At 41.2% G+C, this 18,338-nt stretch overlaps 2 protein-coding genes across 2 annotated transcripts; one reads left to right on the top strand and one right to left on the bottom strand.

Moving 5' to 3' along the window:
• Positions 1-5,915: 5,915 nt before the first annotated feature.
• LOC102721112 (homeobox-leucine zipper protein HOX1-like) lies at positions 5,916-7,480 on the top strand. Its single transcript, XM_006662540.3, has 3 exons — positions 5,916-6,215; positions 6,344-6,687; positions 6,807-7,480. Exons 1-3 carry the CDS (start codon positions 6,011-6,013, stop codon positions 7,194-7,196), a joined length of 939 nt encoding a protein of 312 aa, XP_006662603.2. The 5' UTR covers positions 5,916-6,010; the 3' UTR covers positions 7,197-7,480.
• A 5,544-nt stretch (positions 7,481-13,024) lies between these two features.
• On the bottom strand, positions 13,025-16,599 carry LOC102711735 (phosphatidylglycerophosphate phosphatase PTPMT2-like). Its single transcript, XM_006662000.3, has 6 exons — positions 16,115-16,599; positions 15,588-15,710; positions 14,776-14,869; positions 14,305-14,387; positions 14,131-14,220; positions 13,025-13,664 (listed from the first exon to the last, which is right to left on the bottom strand). The coding sequence occupies exons 1-6, from the start codon at positions 16,343-16,345 to the stop codon at positions 13,242-13,244; spliced, it is 1,044 nt and encodes a 347-aa protein (XP_006662063.2). The 5' UTR covers positions 16,346-16,599; the 3' UTR covers positions 13,025-13,241.
• Between the last annotated feature and the right edge of the window lie 1,739 nt (positions 16,600-18,338).

Here is an 18,338-nt window from a genome sequence, read left to right on the forward strand (position 1 = left end):
TTTTACTGTGTGTTATAAAAAATATTATTTCAAGTACAGTGCTACTTATATCAGGGACTTCACTGCCTCTTGCTAAACAAGGGACATTGGGCAGGGAAATTTATATCAGGGAAAGATGCGACAAAAATTTAAATAGAATATGATTAGTGAGACAAATAGCTTACAGGAGTTTTAATTATAAATAAATCTTTATCGTTTAGCATGCTTAAATATATTCGTGGTTAGACGGATAGTACATGAAACAATGGATCGATCGATCAAAACGTGTACGTACGGCCATGCATGCATGTTTGGCGACAGATGTTCACGTCACACGTACGTACGCACGCCTATGTTAATGCACATGCACATATACATGCAGTGCGTCCACATGCATGACGGTAACACGGCACGCATGTGCGCGCAGCTGGTGGTCGCCGGGTGGTCGATTGATCAATCCATTATTCACCCATTATTCAGGCACGCACGCACCAAGAAGTGCATGCAGTGGCAGTGCCCTCGCGTCCAAGTTACTCCGAGTCATTAGGATCACCATCACTGGTCAACTCCATCTCGATCGATCGATCAATCATGGCTCAATATAACATATTATATTCATTCTGAATTATGATTATTTTTTACTCATTTTAGGTTCTTTTAAAGAATTTTAAGTTTATAAATATAAATAATAAATACATTGAGCATAGATAAAGTAGAAAATAATTGTAGTGGAATTTGTCAAAGCGAAGAGTCTTATATTTTTTTTTATTTTTTATTGGTACTTGTATAATAGGTGAAAATAAAATTATTTTGGGGCCAGGGAGTAATCAACGAGCTAGATCGATCATTAGTCTTCCTAAACACGATGAATCATTGGTAGCAGCAGTATATCCACGAACGGTCCGGATCGATCTATCGACATGTTAATTGTTTGTTTAATTTGATCGACGGATCATTTGGAGAAAATAAACGATCGAAGTTACTTAACGCGAATTAATCAACGCCCCAGTGATCGATATCGCATATATGCACGTACGTACGTATATATACTACGTACACGGTACACGTGGGCCTGCAAGCGTTCACGAGCGCGCCACGTGCCACGCTGACGTGGCGGGCTTGGCCACCAGGAAGCATGCATGCAGATGCAGGTACAAGTGTATGTAGTGAAGTATACGTCCAGATGCAGCAGCTGGGACTTGTTAACTTTGATATTAGTCCATATATATATTGACCTATCCATGGTTACACACGTGTACGTTTTACTGGAGTAGAGATGGTACGTACACGATGAGTGGTGCAATCGTGCTGGCTGGTACAAATAATTAGCTGGCCGGTCAGATCGAGCTAGATGATGGAGGAAATATATAGTCCGGTTAATTAATTTGGCTATTGATTAGTAAGATGTATCACATCGTTATCCCAGGAGAAAAACGGAAGCATCTACTAGCTAGCTCTACACGTCTGTATATGGTGGTAACGTGACCAATCATTTTGCCTACAAAATTTACGGCTGAATTCAAAACATATTAAAAATAAAATTGTATAGAGTTTTAAGCTAATTTTTTTAAATTAAATAGGATTGTGAAAACCCACGGATCTTAGCTTATTCCCAGCACTACGGTTGTATGGTTGAATAGTCGTCAGCTTGGCTGCTGCTAGCTAGTTGGTCACGGTAGTACGTGTTTGGTATTTTGCATTAGTCTTGTTTATATATATGTTTGTATGAAGCACTAAGCATATTTAGTTGATCGCATGCATGCCAGCACAGATGGATACTACACACGAATCGATAAGAAAGAGACCACGTCGTCGTTGCTAACATCTCTTCTTGTTTAGTTGTAATTCTTAAGTATATATTAGCAACAATTAAATTAAATACATAAAATAGTTGAAAAAAATTCTTTTTTTGATGCAAGTTCACTCAAGAAGATGGATTAATCGTATTGAAAGATGATGACTCAACGACCAACCAAACAAAAGTTATACTATACATACAACTAATCGAGCAACTATCATGATGTTCAGTTTATTCTACACAATCATTCAAACAAAATCATTTACAAAATTTTTATATGCGTATTTTTAACGATTAAAAAACAATGCTGAAAAATAGACTTTAATAAAAAAACTATAAAATCAACTCTAAATTTAAAATTAAAAATTTAAATTTTAGTTTAATAGAAACAAAGCAAAAAGATGGGATAGACAAAACCATGCCAATCTGGTTCAAAATAACCCATACGCGCTCAGATGACACCATTCAAGTAACCAATTTGTTCGATAGATTGAACCGATTACTCCAAACATCCCAATACAAATTCGTGGTGCATGCATATACATTCAATATGGACTTATATACGTTTTCCTTCTCTCCCAGCATTATTTTTTCTCTCTTTTTCGTATAGAACAAAACAATAGAGCATAATTTACTTTCTCGATCGGTAGAGAATGTCAACCCGAAAAAAAAGGCAAAGCATTCCAGAAAGCAGAAAAAAATAATTAGGGGAGCAGCAAGTGGGGAATGGGTGATGACTGATGAGTGGCTCCAATGATTGGAGAACCCCGTGCAGGCGTGCGTTGCCGGGCGCAGGCGAGGCAGGGGAGGCCCACGTGGAGCCCCGTGGCGGCGGGGGGCCACGCTTCCCCACGTGACGAACCCGCCCGGTTTCCCTCCCGCTTTCCTGCCCGGCCCACGTGACGCCCGGCCCCACCTCGGAGTTCGACTCCACCTGCCAGGGCCCACCAGCCCACTACTGTTTGTTCGGTTCGCTGCTCCCTCCCTGCGGCCTGCCCGAGGTCGTCGGCTATGTGCTATTTTAATACTACTATCATATTACCCCATCATATTACCCCAGTTGCAATAAGATCTTATTAAAAAATATCATTAACATTTTATTAAAATATAGTTAATAAAATTGATTTAACATATAGGTCTCAACTTTGTTTCTTTTAAAAAATAGAAGAGAATTGGTGGTGGGTTAGGTGGTAGATTTACCACCACCCACCACCATCACTGCTCCCTGTTACAGTAGCTAGTAGACTAGCAAAACCAGCGTTGTGTCTTTGCGCTATAGTTTTGTCAACTTTTTTTCAATGTTTTCGTACGTATGTTTATTGAGCTATTAAAAAATTATAGAGAAATATATTATTATATATTTTAAAGTACATGTTTAACTTTATAGTAGTTAATTTCTTTGTTTATATCATTAAATAAATGTCACAGTCAGGTAATTTTTATCTTTCATCAATATCATCTAGTCTTATGGAGCTAACTTTAACTTTAATGATTTTTCTAATTTTTTATTCGGTTGTGTATTTAATATACTCCCTTCGTCCCTAAAAATTTGACGCCGTTGACTTTTTTATACACGTTTGACCATTCGTTTTATTTAAAAAATTTTGTGAAATATGTAAAGCTACATATATGCATAAAAATATACTTAACAATAAATAAAATGATATAAAAATAATTAATAATTTTGAAACTTTTTTAATAAGACGAATGATCAAACATGCATAAAAAAATCAACGGCGTTAAACATTTATGGCCGGAGGAAGTATTTAGTATGTGGAGAGCTAAATTTTGTAGTATACTACTAGGAGCCAACTCGTTTCATTTCTCATATACCCCCTCCGTCCCAAAATAAATCAATTTTTTATTTTTACCTATAATTTTTGACTCTTCGTCTTATTCAAAAAATTTTGTGATTAATATTTTTTTATTAGATGATAAATCATGAATAGTATTTTACGTGTGACTAATTTTTTTTTAATTTTTTAAAATATTTTTAAATAAAACGGACGTTAAATGTTAGACACAGAAATTTTGAAGCGACGGAGGGAGGGAGTATTTATCTAGAATAGGGTTTAATCGAGTCGCCGGGTCGGCGTGGGAACCGGGGCCATGATTGGGGTGATGATGGCGGCGGCGGCACGCAGAGAGTGCTGCTGCTCCAGTGGATGGGATGATGAGGCCGTCGGCGTTGGTTGGCCGGAAGGGGACACCGTGGCCGCACGCCTTGCGTCGGTGACCGGCAACGTGACTGCTACTGGTCGACCAAACGCACACCTACCTATGAGCTGAGCTCTATCCGCTAATTGGTTTAAAAAATAATTTATATATATATATATATATATATATATATGTATGTATGTATGTTTTGGGCACGATAAAAAGGTAAATTTAGTTTTAAAAGTAAATATTGATATTTAAATCTTTGTAATGCTGTAATGGTATATACGTCATTAAGTATTTGCAATGAATTTTTTTTTAATGTCTATAGTAAATAAATAATCATAGATATATGACAGGTTTGTTAAAGAGACCACGGGTCATCGCCTAGGGAAAATTGGATCCTCTATGATATGCGTATTATTTGTCTCATATGTTAGTACTTAGAGAATCTAAACCACACTTAGGGGTCATCTGGTGATGGCTATTTTATAGCATTCGATCACGAGTGATGTGATGACAACATATATATTGAAATTTCTTGAGAATACATAGATTTAACAAAGCTTATAAGAAATAGACGGTTGTTTATTGGTGATAACCTATTTCATTGTCACCTGCTTGTTTCATTTTCATATCTTTTCTTAGGAATATGCGAAAGCATTGCAAGCTTTTTGTTAAGAAGTAGCGAGAAATCATCCACGCTTTTTTGTACGGAGTACCGAAGACTATTCCACGGATACCACTCTACATCCATCATCTTTCTTTGAGCCATCTCTGTCGCATCTAATTGGGGCTATACCTCCATGTGTGAGAAAGAGGCCCTCCAAAAGTCAACAGCTCAAAATAGAGCAATTTATCGTATGTTTACTTTTCAACGTATAATGTTGCTGATTTCCGAATATGGTTTTTAACTGCTAATCTTATTTAAAAATAAATAAAAAGTACTCCTTCCGATTATTTTTAATTGACACGGTTGATTTTCTTTATTTACATTTGACAGTTCGTTTTATTTAAAATTTTTGCCTAAATATATAAAATTATAAATCATACATACTCCAAGCATGAATATTCTCTCCTCCATTTATATCTCAACGTCTAATCAGAAGATAAGAGAATAATATAAAAATGAAAAAAAATTGCAAAATATTAATAAAAATATTTTTTTGGTAATATAGGGGGTGTTTAGATTGAGAAAATTTTTAGGAGAAGTGTCATGTCAAATGTTTGACCGAATGTTGGTTGGGGTTTTCGGACACGAATGAAAAAACGAATTTCACGGCTAGCCTGGAAACCGCTGAACCAATCTTTTGAGCTTAATTAATCCATCATTAGCACATGTTGGTTATTGTAGTACTTATGACTAATCATGGACTAATTAGGCTCAAAAGATTCGTCTCAACATTTCTTCCATAACTATGTAATTAGTTTTTTGATTCATTTGTGTTTAATGCTTTATTTAGGTGTCCAAAAATTTGATGCGATGTTTTTGAAAAAAATTTTGAGAACAAAACAAGCCATAATATAGGTGTTTCGTTAAAGTGTAAACGATTTTTCGGATGATTATCCAAACGCTCTAATCATAGTTAAAAGAAGGGGCGGGCTGAGTCAGGTATGAACCTGGAACCACGGTCAAAGCAGCGGAAACAAGTGATGTCCGGTGGGCCCCACCCGACCCCAGCCCGGGGGACAAGTCAAATGATCCCCCCTCCCACCAAGCTGCTCCTCCTCCTCATCTCATCATTGCGCGGCGACGGCGACGCGTGCGCCCGCGCCCCTGCAAAAATAGCACTCCACTCCACTCCACTCCGCTACACATGCATGCACGCACGCACAGGCAGACGCAAGTAGGAGTAGTATTTTGACTTTTCCTGCGCCCCACAAAAGCATCATCTCATCACCTCGATGATTTGATCTAATCCTCTCCTTAATTATCTCTCACCAATTAAGCTCTCCCTGTCTCTCCTCTCGCTTTATAAGCCACCCCTTCTCTCTTCCTCCTCGCTGCCAACCCACAGCTCTCTCGGCATCTTTGCGTTCGTGTTTGTTTGGAGAGAAGAGGCCGGAGGGTCAGAAATGGAGACGATGGTTCATGGGAGGAGGGAGCAGCAGCGTCATGTTGGATTGGGCCTCGGGCTCGGGCTTGGGCTCAGCCTCGGCGTCGGTGCAGTCGACGAGCAGCCGTGCCGTGGCGCGCGCGTGCCGTCGTCCGCTGCTCCGCCTCCGCCGTCGCAGGAGTGCAGCTGGAGCGGCGCCGGCCTCTTTTCCTCCTCTTCCTCCGGTGAGCATGCGTAGACGCGGGCCGGAGCGACGGGCTACGTCCACGCGATCTTGGGTTCTTGGTTTTGAGAGAGATTTCTTGCGTGGATCGGATGATCTTAACCAAAGTTTGTGCGTGCACTCGTGCAGATCGGAGGTCTACGACGATGATGACGGCGATGGCGGCGTGCCACGACGTCGAGATGCCGTTCCTGCGGGGGATCGACGTGAACCGGGCGCCGGCGGAGACGACGAGGCCGGGGCTCAGCTGCAGCGAGGAGGACGAGGAGACCGGCGCGTCCTCCCCCAACAGCACGCTCTCCAGCCTAAGCGGCAAGCGCGGCGCGCCAGCAGCGGCCCGGACCGCCGCCGCCGGAGGCAGCGACGACGAGGACTCCGGCGCCGGCGCCGGCTCCCGCAAGAAGCTCCGCCTCTCCAAGGACCAAGCCGCCGTCCTCGAGGACACCTTCAAAGAGCACAACACCCTCAACCCCGTAAGCACCAACCACAATCTATCCATGATCTAATCCACGCAAACTACTCGCCATGAAAGAATACCAAGAATCGTCAAGAATTTGATGGAAAGAAACGTGAAAAAAAAAATGGTGTGCAGAAGCAGAAGGCGGCGCTGGCGCGGCAGCTGGGCCTGAAGCCGAGGCAGGTGGAGGTGTGGTTCCAGAACCGGAGGGCGAGGACGAAGCTGAAGCAGACGGAGGTGGACTGCGAGCTGCTCAAGCGCTGCTGCGAGACGCTCACCGACGAGAACCGCCGCCTCCACCGCGAGCTGCAGGAGCTCCGCGCCCTCAAGCTCTCCCCGCCCCACCTCTTCGCCCGCGCCCCGCCTCCCACCACCCTCACCATGTGCCCCTCCTGCGAGCGCCTCGTCTCCACCACCACCACCACCACCACCACCTCCGCCGCCGCCGCCGCCGGCGACGTCGCCCCCGCCCGGCCGACGTGGTTCCCCCACAGGCCGGCGGCGAAGAGGCCGCCGCCGTCGTAGAAGTACTCCACTGGCGTGGCTAGAGATGATTAATTAGTAGTGGTTTTCTTAATTAGCAGGGCACTAATTACTTAATTAGGGTTGGACGTACTCTGAAGATTTCTTGTCTATACATGTAATAATTCACCTCTGGTTTTAATTACTTTGATAATCTTTTTTTTTTTTTGTATCACCTCACTTCACTTCACCCTGTTTGTTTACTCGACAAAGAATTAATACTTGTGTCTTGTACAAGTGATGCATGCAATGGATCATCATTAAAAAAAAAAGTTCCCAATATTCGTTTCATGGTTTCATGCCTGTGTTCTTGGACTAGTTACTGCAAAAAGGATGACACGAATCACTACTATATTTATGCATATTATTATCCCTCTTGTGGCACTTGAGATCCCAGGGATAACGATGGCTGATCTGCTTTGCTAATCTCTTCATCTGTAATTCTGTATGATCATAATGCTTGATTAATTGGGGGCCTAACTGTCAACGGCACAATTATTAACATCTCCGAATGTGGTCATAAGTGGGGTTGAATCCAAAGTGGAAATCTTCTCCTTTTCTTCTCCTTCTCCCTGTGATCTTATCTTTGAAGCATTCTAAGCTTCTTGACAGGAACATCTAGGACAGCTTAGCTAGCTTCAGAGAAGCAAAAGTTGCAAGAAACAAAAGGGGATCAGATCAGGACCCAGCAAAAATATTGGAGAACAAGCTGAATCTGAAGCAGCAACAGTACCAGAAAATCATTGCCAGGTTCCAGCTACTGTGACGGATCATTTGCTCCACGGCTGTAAAAATATTTGTTTTCTAAAGAAAAGTGTTATGTTGCGTAGCTTAGACTACCTGTTTTAAGTCTAAAGAAAAGTTGTAAAAATATTTAATTTATTATTATATAGTAAGGCGGATAATCCGTGATAATAATTAAATCAATAATGTATGTAAAATCGCAAGCAGAGCAACAAAATTGCAGCAGAGCACGTGTGTCGCTGTTGAACAGGCAGTCAATCAGTGAGAAGGTAAGCTGCCGTCTGAACTGGGCAAGAAAAGTTGAGCAGATTGACCTCTTCCAAAACCAATTTGCAGCAATTAACTTTGGCTTGTATATTCTCTGGCCATCAATCTCCAAATTGGCGTGAAGCTAAGCTAGTACCGGCGATTGCAGGGGAAATATCTCATCAAAATCTGGACGACAGCTACATCCATGTACCTTGTTGAAGGTGTTATCATTGGAAGAAGACGAAGTTTCCTGGACCTTACTGAAATTGCATCAGACACATGCTATCCACTTTCATTGGAAAAGCACTTACAAAATAGCAGCAGTAGTAGTAGTTATTATTATTATTATTATTACTATTATTATTATTATTATTATCATTATTATTTTCCCACCCTTCATCAACAAAATTAGGAAAGAGTCTGTATTAAACTGATGCTAAGCTTAGCATCCATATTTCTCATCCTCTCTCCCCAATCTCATTTTTTTTTTCAAATTGGAAGCTAGGAGTCACCAGTTAATGACGGTTGTACATGCCCTAAGTAACATAAAGAAAGCAAACATAGATTAATAGTAGTAGTAGTACAGGGTGCATGACTTGCTACTAGTTAAGTAGCCCGGAGCTTCATCAGTAGTTTAGTCAGCAGTAGTAGGTGCAGGTGTGCACGCATGATTTGGTCTGGCGATGCAAGCGCAATCTTGGTTAGATTTGGGGCCAGCATTTCGCCTAAAAATAACGTAATCAGAATTCAGGATCATTAGCCTCCCCAGCATGCCATGTGCAGCAGGATGGCACTAAACCTAGTGCTAATCATTTGGCATCATCCATCCAACAGAGGCATAATGCGTGCAAGGTGATGCATCATTGTTAAATCAAAGTGATTATCTGGTACTCCGTGCAGTGGTAGGATGTGGAGAGATCATGAAGCAAGCAGGTCCCACGCGGAGCGCCTCAGCTTAAATCCGGGAGCAAAAGCAGCAGAGATGATGGCCACCTCTCGCTCTCTCTCTCTCTGAAAGTCTGAATCTCTGATGAGAAAAATTGCTAATCCATTCATGGGACACCTTGCTCCCTGCTTTTGCCAACACCTACTACTACCTTCTTTTGCTGAACCTTGCTTTGCTTGGTGAAGTTTTCAAAGCTAGTAATCAATGATGATGCCTGTCAGCTTAATACTTTGTTTGCGTACTAATTTGTGCTTTGTGGCATTGCAAAGTGCTTGGTGTCAATGATTGTGTTAGTATTGCCTGCACAAAGTCCCTGATTATAAAGGCTGAAATGTTGTGTTTAATTGCTGGGGCCAATGCTATTGTCTTTTCAATTCATGTCTCTTTTTTTTTCTTTTTTCTTTTTTCACATGCTTTCCTGGAGCAGAGTGTAATTAGTAAGAGCAGAGAAAGCAAGGTTTAATACGAGTTTAGTAGTGCGATTAGTACTCAGTAACTGCACTTTTACGGTTTACAATTGCTGCAACTGTTCAGTCCAGTCCAGATTCAGAAGGATTCCTACTCTGAATTTTTTTCTGATCCTGGGCCAGCAAGTCAGCTCCTGTGTGTGCACGTAGCATCTGATCTGATACGCTGGAGCATTGTTCGTTCCTGCCTCTGAATTCTGATCCTTGGTTGGCGTAGAATCACAGCAATTCAGAAGACCAACTCGCATTACTCAATCGTCCCAATTATGAGCAGTTCGGTTGGAGATCCTTACTATCCAATATGGCAATATTCGATGACAAAATTACTTGATAGAATATGTGCCATTTTTATCTTTTAATTCAGTTGATCAATTTTTTTTAGATAATGAGTTGATCATTTTATGGGAGGAGTCATGGATTTATTCCATCACTCGATATTCTTTTTAAACAAGAAAGTTTATTGATTATGTGCATGTCGCAAAGGCCAAAGACACACATAATTTTTAAAGCTCCTATCGTTTCGCTTTTACTTATTTTTGTAAGTCAAATTTTAAAATTTAAATTTGAAGTTGATTTTGTGATTTTTCTTATCTAGTTTATTTATAGTATTTTTTTAATCATTATGGATACATTATGTAAAAGTATCACATACAAATTATTTTCGTTTACTATTAAGTTGTTTCGTTTTTTTTCTTCCAAAAAAGATGGGAGCCCTTTTATCTTAAAGAATATCTGACGAAGCCAATGGGAAAAGACTGCTATGAGCTCCGGCCATGGTCAGGTCCAAGGGTTGAACTTCTGACCTCACAGATGACGCCAACACACAGAAACAAACAAGGATACATGCGTCATATGCATAGACGCCATTGACCTGAACAGGATGTAACTTGTTCAGTAATCTATTGGCATGAAGATATATAGTTCTGAAGATGCTAACAGGTTTGGTTTGGTTGGTCACTGTACTGAACTTGACACTGGTGATGACTTACCCGTGCTTTCTGAGAAACCAGAAGAGGCACTGCAGCAATGTCAAACAAGAAGAAAAAGGAAGGATGTTCAGGTCGATCGATCCAATGAGGTGCCCATTTTGACCCGGCAATCAACTGACGATGGTGTTTGCTGCTGAATTTCTCATCACAATGTGCCGTTGCAGGAGGCAGTGACCAACCATTGCACGTGTGCATCTGAATTTTGACTCATGCTGCGTGATCTCTCCAGCATTCAGGAATCTGAAGTAGCAGACAGGCCTACATTCCAGAATGACAGGAAAGCCTCGCAGCAATCGTGGTCTATCGAACTTTGGTGGTGTTTGAATTGAGAAAATTTTTGAAAAAAGTGTCACGTCAAATGTTTGACCGAACGTCGAAAGGGGTTTTCGGACACAAATGAAAAAACGAATTTCACGGCTAGCCTAGAAACCGCGAGACGAATCTTTTTTGAGCCTAATTAATCTATCATTAGCACATGTTGGTTACTGTGACACTTATGGCTAATCATGGACTAATTAGGTTCAAAAGATTCGTCTTAAGATTTCTTCCGTAACTGTGCAATTAGTTTTTTGATTCATTTTTTTAATGCTTTATTTAGATGTCCAAAAATTCGATGTGATGTTTTTGGAAAAAAAATTTGGGAACTAAACAAGGCCTTTCTCTAGTTAGTTGGTCAGGCTGATTTGTCAGGATCATCTTGGATTAATTTCTGCACGTTTGTGGAGGATCGAGTTCGCATGAATAAGCAGCACAAATGATTAATCCAGTTAGAATAAATTTCTAGGTCAAGATATTCTGGGTTTTTTCCCACCAAACACATGTATTTCTGAACCTCTGGAAGAAACAATATTTGAAATTATGAATAACTGGACAGATAGTGTATTTTTATGACTTGTATTACAAATGAATAAATAAGGCATAAGTTCATACTTGGACAAAACAAATTCAGAATTGCATCGAGTAAAACATGTGGAGTGAAAATGTCAAACTGCCAGCTTAACTTGACAGGCAAGCACAAGGGACGACAAAGCACGTTATTCTTCTGATAATGGTAAAAACAAAACAAAATGGCAACTTGGACCAGGCTTTTGTCTACAGACATCTTCAGTAAAAATAATAAAACCTACATGGATACAACATCAGTAAAAAATTAAAATACTCAGCTATCAGCAATAGAACGTCGATCAAACGCCCCCGGGGGCATTTGGATGTTGCGACATCAGATCGATCTTCTGAAACGAATTGGTGACAGAGAGAACAGAGAAGTAGGTTTTGTCGAGATGGCCAGTATACGGACGAAAACTTTTTGGTCTGAAGAAGATGTGTACTTTTCAACCTCTGCTGGTTCATTAAAAGAAACAAAACACAAAACCATAGACACAGCATCACACAAAAACGATTACTTTTCTTCAGAACTCCCAAATTTAGTCTGATTTTTCTTCCCTGTGATAAAAATGAAGTGTGCTACCTCCGTTCTGGATGTCTCGACACTACTTAACGGATTAATAAATATGTGTCGAGATTTATTAGCATCCATATACATACGAGAGTCCGAACATCTTAAAATATGATATTATAGCTTTTTTAATCTTATCCGCCAATTTGTCAGTATTGTTCTGAAGAAGTTTTGGGTAGCCATGGTGACGCTCTCTTCGGCTCTCGCCACATGGGCCGCGCTTCGGCCCAATGGCTAAGGCCCTCATAGTTGGGCCGACCGGAAATGAGAGGGACAGAGTGTTATGTGTGGCCCATAATAGAAGGCCCGGAACGGGAACGGGATTGCGAGTTTCGTACGGCCCATATTCAGGATTGCGAATAGCATGAGGCCCCATTAGGTTTTTTGGTTGGACACGTCGGACTATTTGTTACAGTATTTGTTATGTTACTATAAGTATATTCTAAAGATTGGTTGACCGGAGCTTAAAGTTAAGATAAAATTACCTTATGACTTTGCCTGATTATAGAAGATCATGCATAACAATACAATTGCCAAAGTAGCACTCCAAAAATTATTACTACTTACATCTTCGTCCTAAAATTTAAGTATTTCTAAAATTTAAATTTCATATGAAAATATAAATGTTTCTACGCTTATTACCATAATTTCAACCGTTCCAATAATTACACTGATTTGTATAATTTTAATCATTCCAGAATCAATTAGACGTTTAGATTGACTTCTTAACATCTTAATTTATGTTAAACAGCCTTAAAATACAAGAATGAGGGTAATAAAATCAAAATTTTATGAATTAAAAACATCACATCGGTAGAAGGCAATGTGACATTCGCAACTCACGAGCACCATAGTTTCAACTTTACTAAAAGATACTTTTCGAGCAATGCAACAGTTGCGTGGAAGTTAAAACCGGAAAACAAGATAGCTTCCGGGGGGAAAAAGAAGAAGATAATATAGAGTGGTTAGCCGTTAGCACATATGGTCAGCAATTTGATTGAGATACCTTGTCATTTACCTCTGTACATGTAGAAGTCAACTTATTACAGATATGTACATACCCAAGCAACTGCACTCTTTGCTTGCTGAGGAGACTGGAGCTAAGGACTTCACATTGCATGTTCTTGGCATTAATATATACGGGGGGTTGCCAGACAAAAAAGAAAAGAAAAGAAAGGACGCATGCAAGTCGAACGATCATGGATTAACCATGACACCTTGAAGCAAACATGGGTGAGCTTTTGCAAGTTGCTCCGCCTCAAGGGAGCAGCTCTCGCTCCCCACACTGTTATTATTCTCTGGGACAGGGGGCGCCTCCTTGTTCTTATGGGGCGCACGGCATCGTACCCACAAGTATGAAAACCCTGCAAATGCTGCCTGGCTCGCAAACTGCACGCGGTATACTAGGCTTATCTCCCACAAGCCACTGCCTACATTTACTGCCAATGTGTCCGCATCATACCCTTCAAGGTCCGATTTCGAAACCATCACGAATGTCTTCTCGTCAAATGCAATAAGGTTGCGAGTGGCAAGGAACATTGGTGGTTTGATGATGGGATTGTCGAGGCAACTGGATTTCCCGGATTTCTTAACTCTAAGCTGGTAGAATTGCTCAACAGCCTACAGAAGGGCATGAGGCAACAGCAGCATTAACGGTGGTTGACAATTTGAATATGAAAATAGAAGATAATATCAAGGGTTTCCTTGCATACTAAAATATCACCAAACGAAAAGGTTGCACGAGTTCACCAAATGAACAGAGGGATACCACAATAATCCACTTTCTATTCTTTCTATTCTCATAAATAGTTACCTTATCTTCTTCAGAGTTCAGACCTAGCAAAAACCTTATCTCCTTAACAGCTAAAAAGATTCCAAACATCTAATTTAAGTTGCGTATATTGCAACTAACAGATTTATTTTTCAAGATGGAGTTCAAATAAATGGGGATCCAGTTGATATTGAAAACAGTCTTTTTATATCTGTATGCGGAATATTTTTTTCATAAGAAGCATTCTGATTATCAGATAAAGACAGCCATGAAACAATTGTGTCCATAATCAAAAAAGGTTTCCTTTGAACTTACCTGACGCTGTGCAGAAGCTAATAGAACCCTTGGCCTCCGTAACCGGACATGTTCATAAGCTTCGACTGGGGTCATTTGTTTGTATTGCACCTAAGTACAGAGTCAATGGCCACTATCAAATTTCTATTATATAATTCAGTACATTGTATCATTGTGACAAATAATCTAACGTACCAAATAGCAAAGAACAACTGTTGTGCTCCGTCCACGTCCAGCTTTGCAGTGAACATATGTCAACTTCCCAGAAAGAGCATTCCCTTCCAGGATTAAAACAAAAGAAACAAACTGTGAGTTGTATGACGTATCAAGCCAAAAACCACAATTACCACAGCTCAATAAGTCATAGGAAATCATTTTAACTATTTTTTTGTCCACTTCCACCATAGAGGAAAGTTAGTAACACGATATTAAGAGGAAGAATGAGGAGAGCAAGCAGCGCATAAAAGGCAATAAATATTGTTATTACAGGTGTCAACTAATAAAATAAAAACATCTGTTACTACAAACTAACCAAAATAAAGCAAAGGGTGTCAAATCACAAATTTAGGGGTATGCTCATGCAATGAACAGTTTAATTGAAATCAAACTGAATCATGTGTAGTATATTTTTCATATTATATGATATGTTTTTGAGTAGATTCTTACTGTGGATGAAGTCAACAGCAAGGCAAAGGTTCTCAAATGATGGTGCATAAAGATAATCTCTAGTTGGTAACACCAGGTTTTCAATTCCATGAGCCTGAAATTAAACAGAACATTTCAATCATGTGACCCAGAGCTGCAAGATACCTAACTTTCACCTCATGAGAAGGCAGAAACAGAGATGTAAAGTTTCTCACATTAGTTGTAAATTACATAAAAACAGAGCCAGCGCGATTAGACGACATGTAAAGATGGCATCAAATGTATGAATGTTAAAAAGGAGCATGACACATGAGATACATGAGCTCTTCAGCACTTATTTAACCTTTCTGCACTAACATGATGTTCGGCATAACCTTGTCATTTACGTTGACCATGAGTAGCTGACATATCACTAACCTTGGCTCTTCAATCTACCTTAACTACCACAGTCAAGTAATAACAATCTACCTAGCAAAACAGAGATTTGCTGACCCATCAGCGAAACAAAAAGGCAAATAAATTATTTTATTAAACCCTTGATATGATAGGTCGACTGGTCGACATCTAAATGGCAAACGATAAAACCTTCAATAGTTCCTCAGTTTGCATTGCAGTATTGCATCACTGAGAACATTGGAAGTTTGGAACTTGATTACGCTATATGCACAATGCGGTTTTACAACACGGCCGTGCACCCCCTTGATATGAGAGCAACCAAAAACTAAGCAGGAAGGAATTAACAAACAAAAACCGCAAAACTTGATCAACAGAACAACATAGTATTCAGCGCACTTGGTCAATCAAATGGTGCAATGATTTGGCTGAGAGACTACCTCATACAGGCATCTGGGAACCAGCCTCTCGTACGATTCGTTCAGTGTGACAACACCACAAACTCCAAGCTCCTTCAACCGTAGAACATCACTGGGGAACGGAACAGCGCCCAGTAGAACATGCTGATCCAACCACAATTAAAAAAACACACACAATTAGAGGAGAGCAAACTCTAAACGAATCGAAACATCAATACTGCCGAAAAAGGTAGTCCCAGTCACCGCACTCACAGGCCCAAAACCTCCCAAGCACTACACGAACCGAAACTGAAACAAAATCCACACGCGGCAATAGCCATACGAAGAATTTATTACTATACGAAGAGCATCTCTCCGCTATGCAGTGTGAAGACTTAACCCTAAAGCTAATTGCCGTGCCTAGCAACCACAGGAAGAAGGCATCCCCACGAAGAAGCTACATTACAGGACAAATTCCGTCGGCGGCACAAGATGAACACGAAAAGTCACAGCGGTAAAAGCTCTAAAAATAACCGAAATCAAAAGAGGCGCAGGAGAATTTCCCCCACCTCGTCGACCTGATCCCACCAGTGGAAGTGCGGCTCGAAGCGGTTCCTGACGACGTTGTACACCAGCGTCGGGTAGAACAGCATCCGCGCGCCGACGCCCACCGCCGCGCGCTTCGCGTCGAAAGCGACACGCATCACCACCCCACCCTCCTCCCCCGCCGCCGCCGCCGCCGCGACCGCCGATCCGCCACCGCCTCCCCCGGAATCGCCGGGAAGCTCCTCGATCCGCATCTCGCCACCCCCACCCCGCACCCAAATCGCCCCCCGATCCGATCCGAACCTCACCTCACCTCCTCCCCCCGGAGAAAAAAAAAAACGCCCAAAAGAAGGAATCGATTAGGGGGAAAAGCGAGCAGCGCGAATCGGAGTAGCTGGGTGGCGAGATGTGGTGGAGCGGAATCGAATTGAATTCGCGATTCCGCAAACGCGCGGAAGAAATCGAGAAATCCCCCCCTCCCCACCCCTCCCCCTTCCCTCGCGCTCACGCCTCCCTCCCCTCCCCACCTCTTCCTCTCTCTCTCCCCAAAAAAGTCGAAACTGCCCAAGGCGCAAAGCAGCAACCCGATTAGTACCTGGTGGCGCGTAGCCCGTTAGACTGACATTTGGGACCCACCAAGCAGCCGTGGTGTGCAGCCTGGAGGCTGGCAGGTGGGGCCGAGTGAGCGGCCGTGGGGTGCGGTGTTTACGGGTGACGGGTTGGGAGCGGGTCCCACGAGTGATGACGTGGCGGGCGTCGATTCGCGGAGCGGCTAGGGCCCGAGCGGAAGGGGACGCCACGTGGACTGTAGGCGGTGGGGCCATGGAGATCGTGGTGGTTAAACCGCTAATCCGGTAAAGTGGTTAGTTCCATGCTTGGATAGGACGTTAATCACTAATCCATTGCTTCACATGGCAATATCTATTTTTTTAAAAAAAATGCACGGGTGGATAAAAAGCTCGAACCTCGCAACTTGGATCAGCTCATATCAAGATCAGATTGGATTGGCTTGAACTTATAGTCTTAATGAGTCGAGCCGAGTTAGGCTTTTAGACCGTGAACTTAACGACCTAGTACTTGATCTACTCATTTCGCTTATTAGTAAAAAAATTAGTAAACTTTTATATATTTAGAACTTATTAACTAATGTTTAACCCTATAATCACACAAACTATAATATCTAGTGAGATCTTTGTGAGTTATTGTCCATTCTTATGTTAATACATGATAATATGATAAATATATAAATTATAAAGATAATTTAAATGAGATACAGCTCGTTGGCAAGCCTAATGAGCCAGCTCATGGGCCGAGCCAAGCTAGACTTCTAGCTTATTAACACTAATGACTTAAGCTGAGGTGTCTCGTTAAGATAACGAGCCTAAACAAGTCAAGCTGGCTTACACGCATAAGATCCCATCATTCTATTTATACTTCTACTTATAGGACAATATTTACATTTTAAATTTAGTATATTGATTTTATATTTTACATAGTTTATTTTATAGCATTTGTTTTTAAATTAAAGCGATCACGTATATAAAAAGCATACCCATAAATTGTCTTTTATTTGCTAGGTAAGCCTTTTTCAACTTCTAATAAACGACAATATCGGAACTTAGATGCATATATATTTATGTTTATAGATATCATTATTTAAATACCGATGCAGTGGACATGATTTACGGCGTAACTCGGTTTGTTAATTGATCCAGAAAAGCCGAGGCACAAATCAGATGATGACGATGACCTGTCCTCCAAACTTTTTGCCTACTAGTTCTTTCCAGCAAAACACATCACTCATGTCTATGCATTCTTGGAAGCACAACAACCCATGACATTCTTGATGCGTTGGTTATATTGATTTTTTGTTTTCAGTCTTCAGAGTAGACTTATCCCCAAGATCGGTTTCTGCATAATGGCAGGAGGATGACACCGGACAAAACAGCCGACAGTGATGCGTCAGCAAAGCACTAAGATTAGCCTTAGCGTGCTTCCAACAACCATACGAAATTTAATCAAATTATAAACAAGCTGCAATAAGTATTGCATACATAAGAGACAAAGTACAGAGAAATACAGACAGCTAAAGAAAAATCACTACAGAAAAAGACACTCTCAAGTTAATTACAGGCTTAGTTACAGCTACCAGTGCAGCTGGATTAATTTGGACTACTCATCCAACCAAGGATTGGAATCAAACCCAGCAAGCTAAAGTCTAAAGGGAAGCGCCTGATCAGTATCAGA

Source organism: Oryza brachyantha, chromosome 10, assembly GCF_000231095.2.
Source record: "Oryza brachyantha chromosome 10, ObraRS2, whole genome shotgun sequence".
In the NCBI taxonomy this organism is placed as follows: Eukaryota; Viridiplantae; Streptophyta; class Magnoliopsida; order Poales; family Poaceae; genus Oryza; species Oryza brachyantha.

Bases quoted from the DNA above. Each gene is read 5' to 3' on its own strand.
- LOC102721112 (XM_006662540.3), top strand. From the start codon at position 6,011: ATGGAGACGATGGTTCATGGGAGGAGGGAGCAGCAGCGTCATGTTGGA. The intron at 6,216-6,343 runs GTGAGCATGCGT...GCACTCGTGCAG, and splicing joins CTTTTCCTCCTCTTCCTCCG to ATCGGAGGTCTACGACGATG. The intron at 6,688-6,806 runs GTAAGCACCAAC...AATGGTGTGCAG, and splicing joins AGCACAACACCCTCAACCCC to AAGCAGAAGGCGGCGCTGGC.
- LOC102711735 (XM_006662000.3), bottom strand. From the start codon at position 16,345: ATGCGGATCGAGGAGCTTCCCGGCGATTCCGGGGGAGGCGGTGGCGGA. The intron at 14,388-14,775 runs GTAAGAATCTAC...TAATCCTGGAAG, and splicing joins TGCTGTTGACTTCATCCACA to GGAATGCTCTTTCTGGGAAG. The intron at 13,665-14,130 runs GTAAGTTCAAAG...GCCCTTCTGTAG, and splicing joins TAGCTTCTGCACAGCGTCAG to GCTGTTGAGCAATTCTACCA.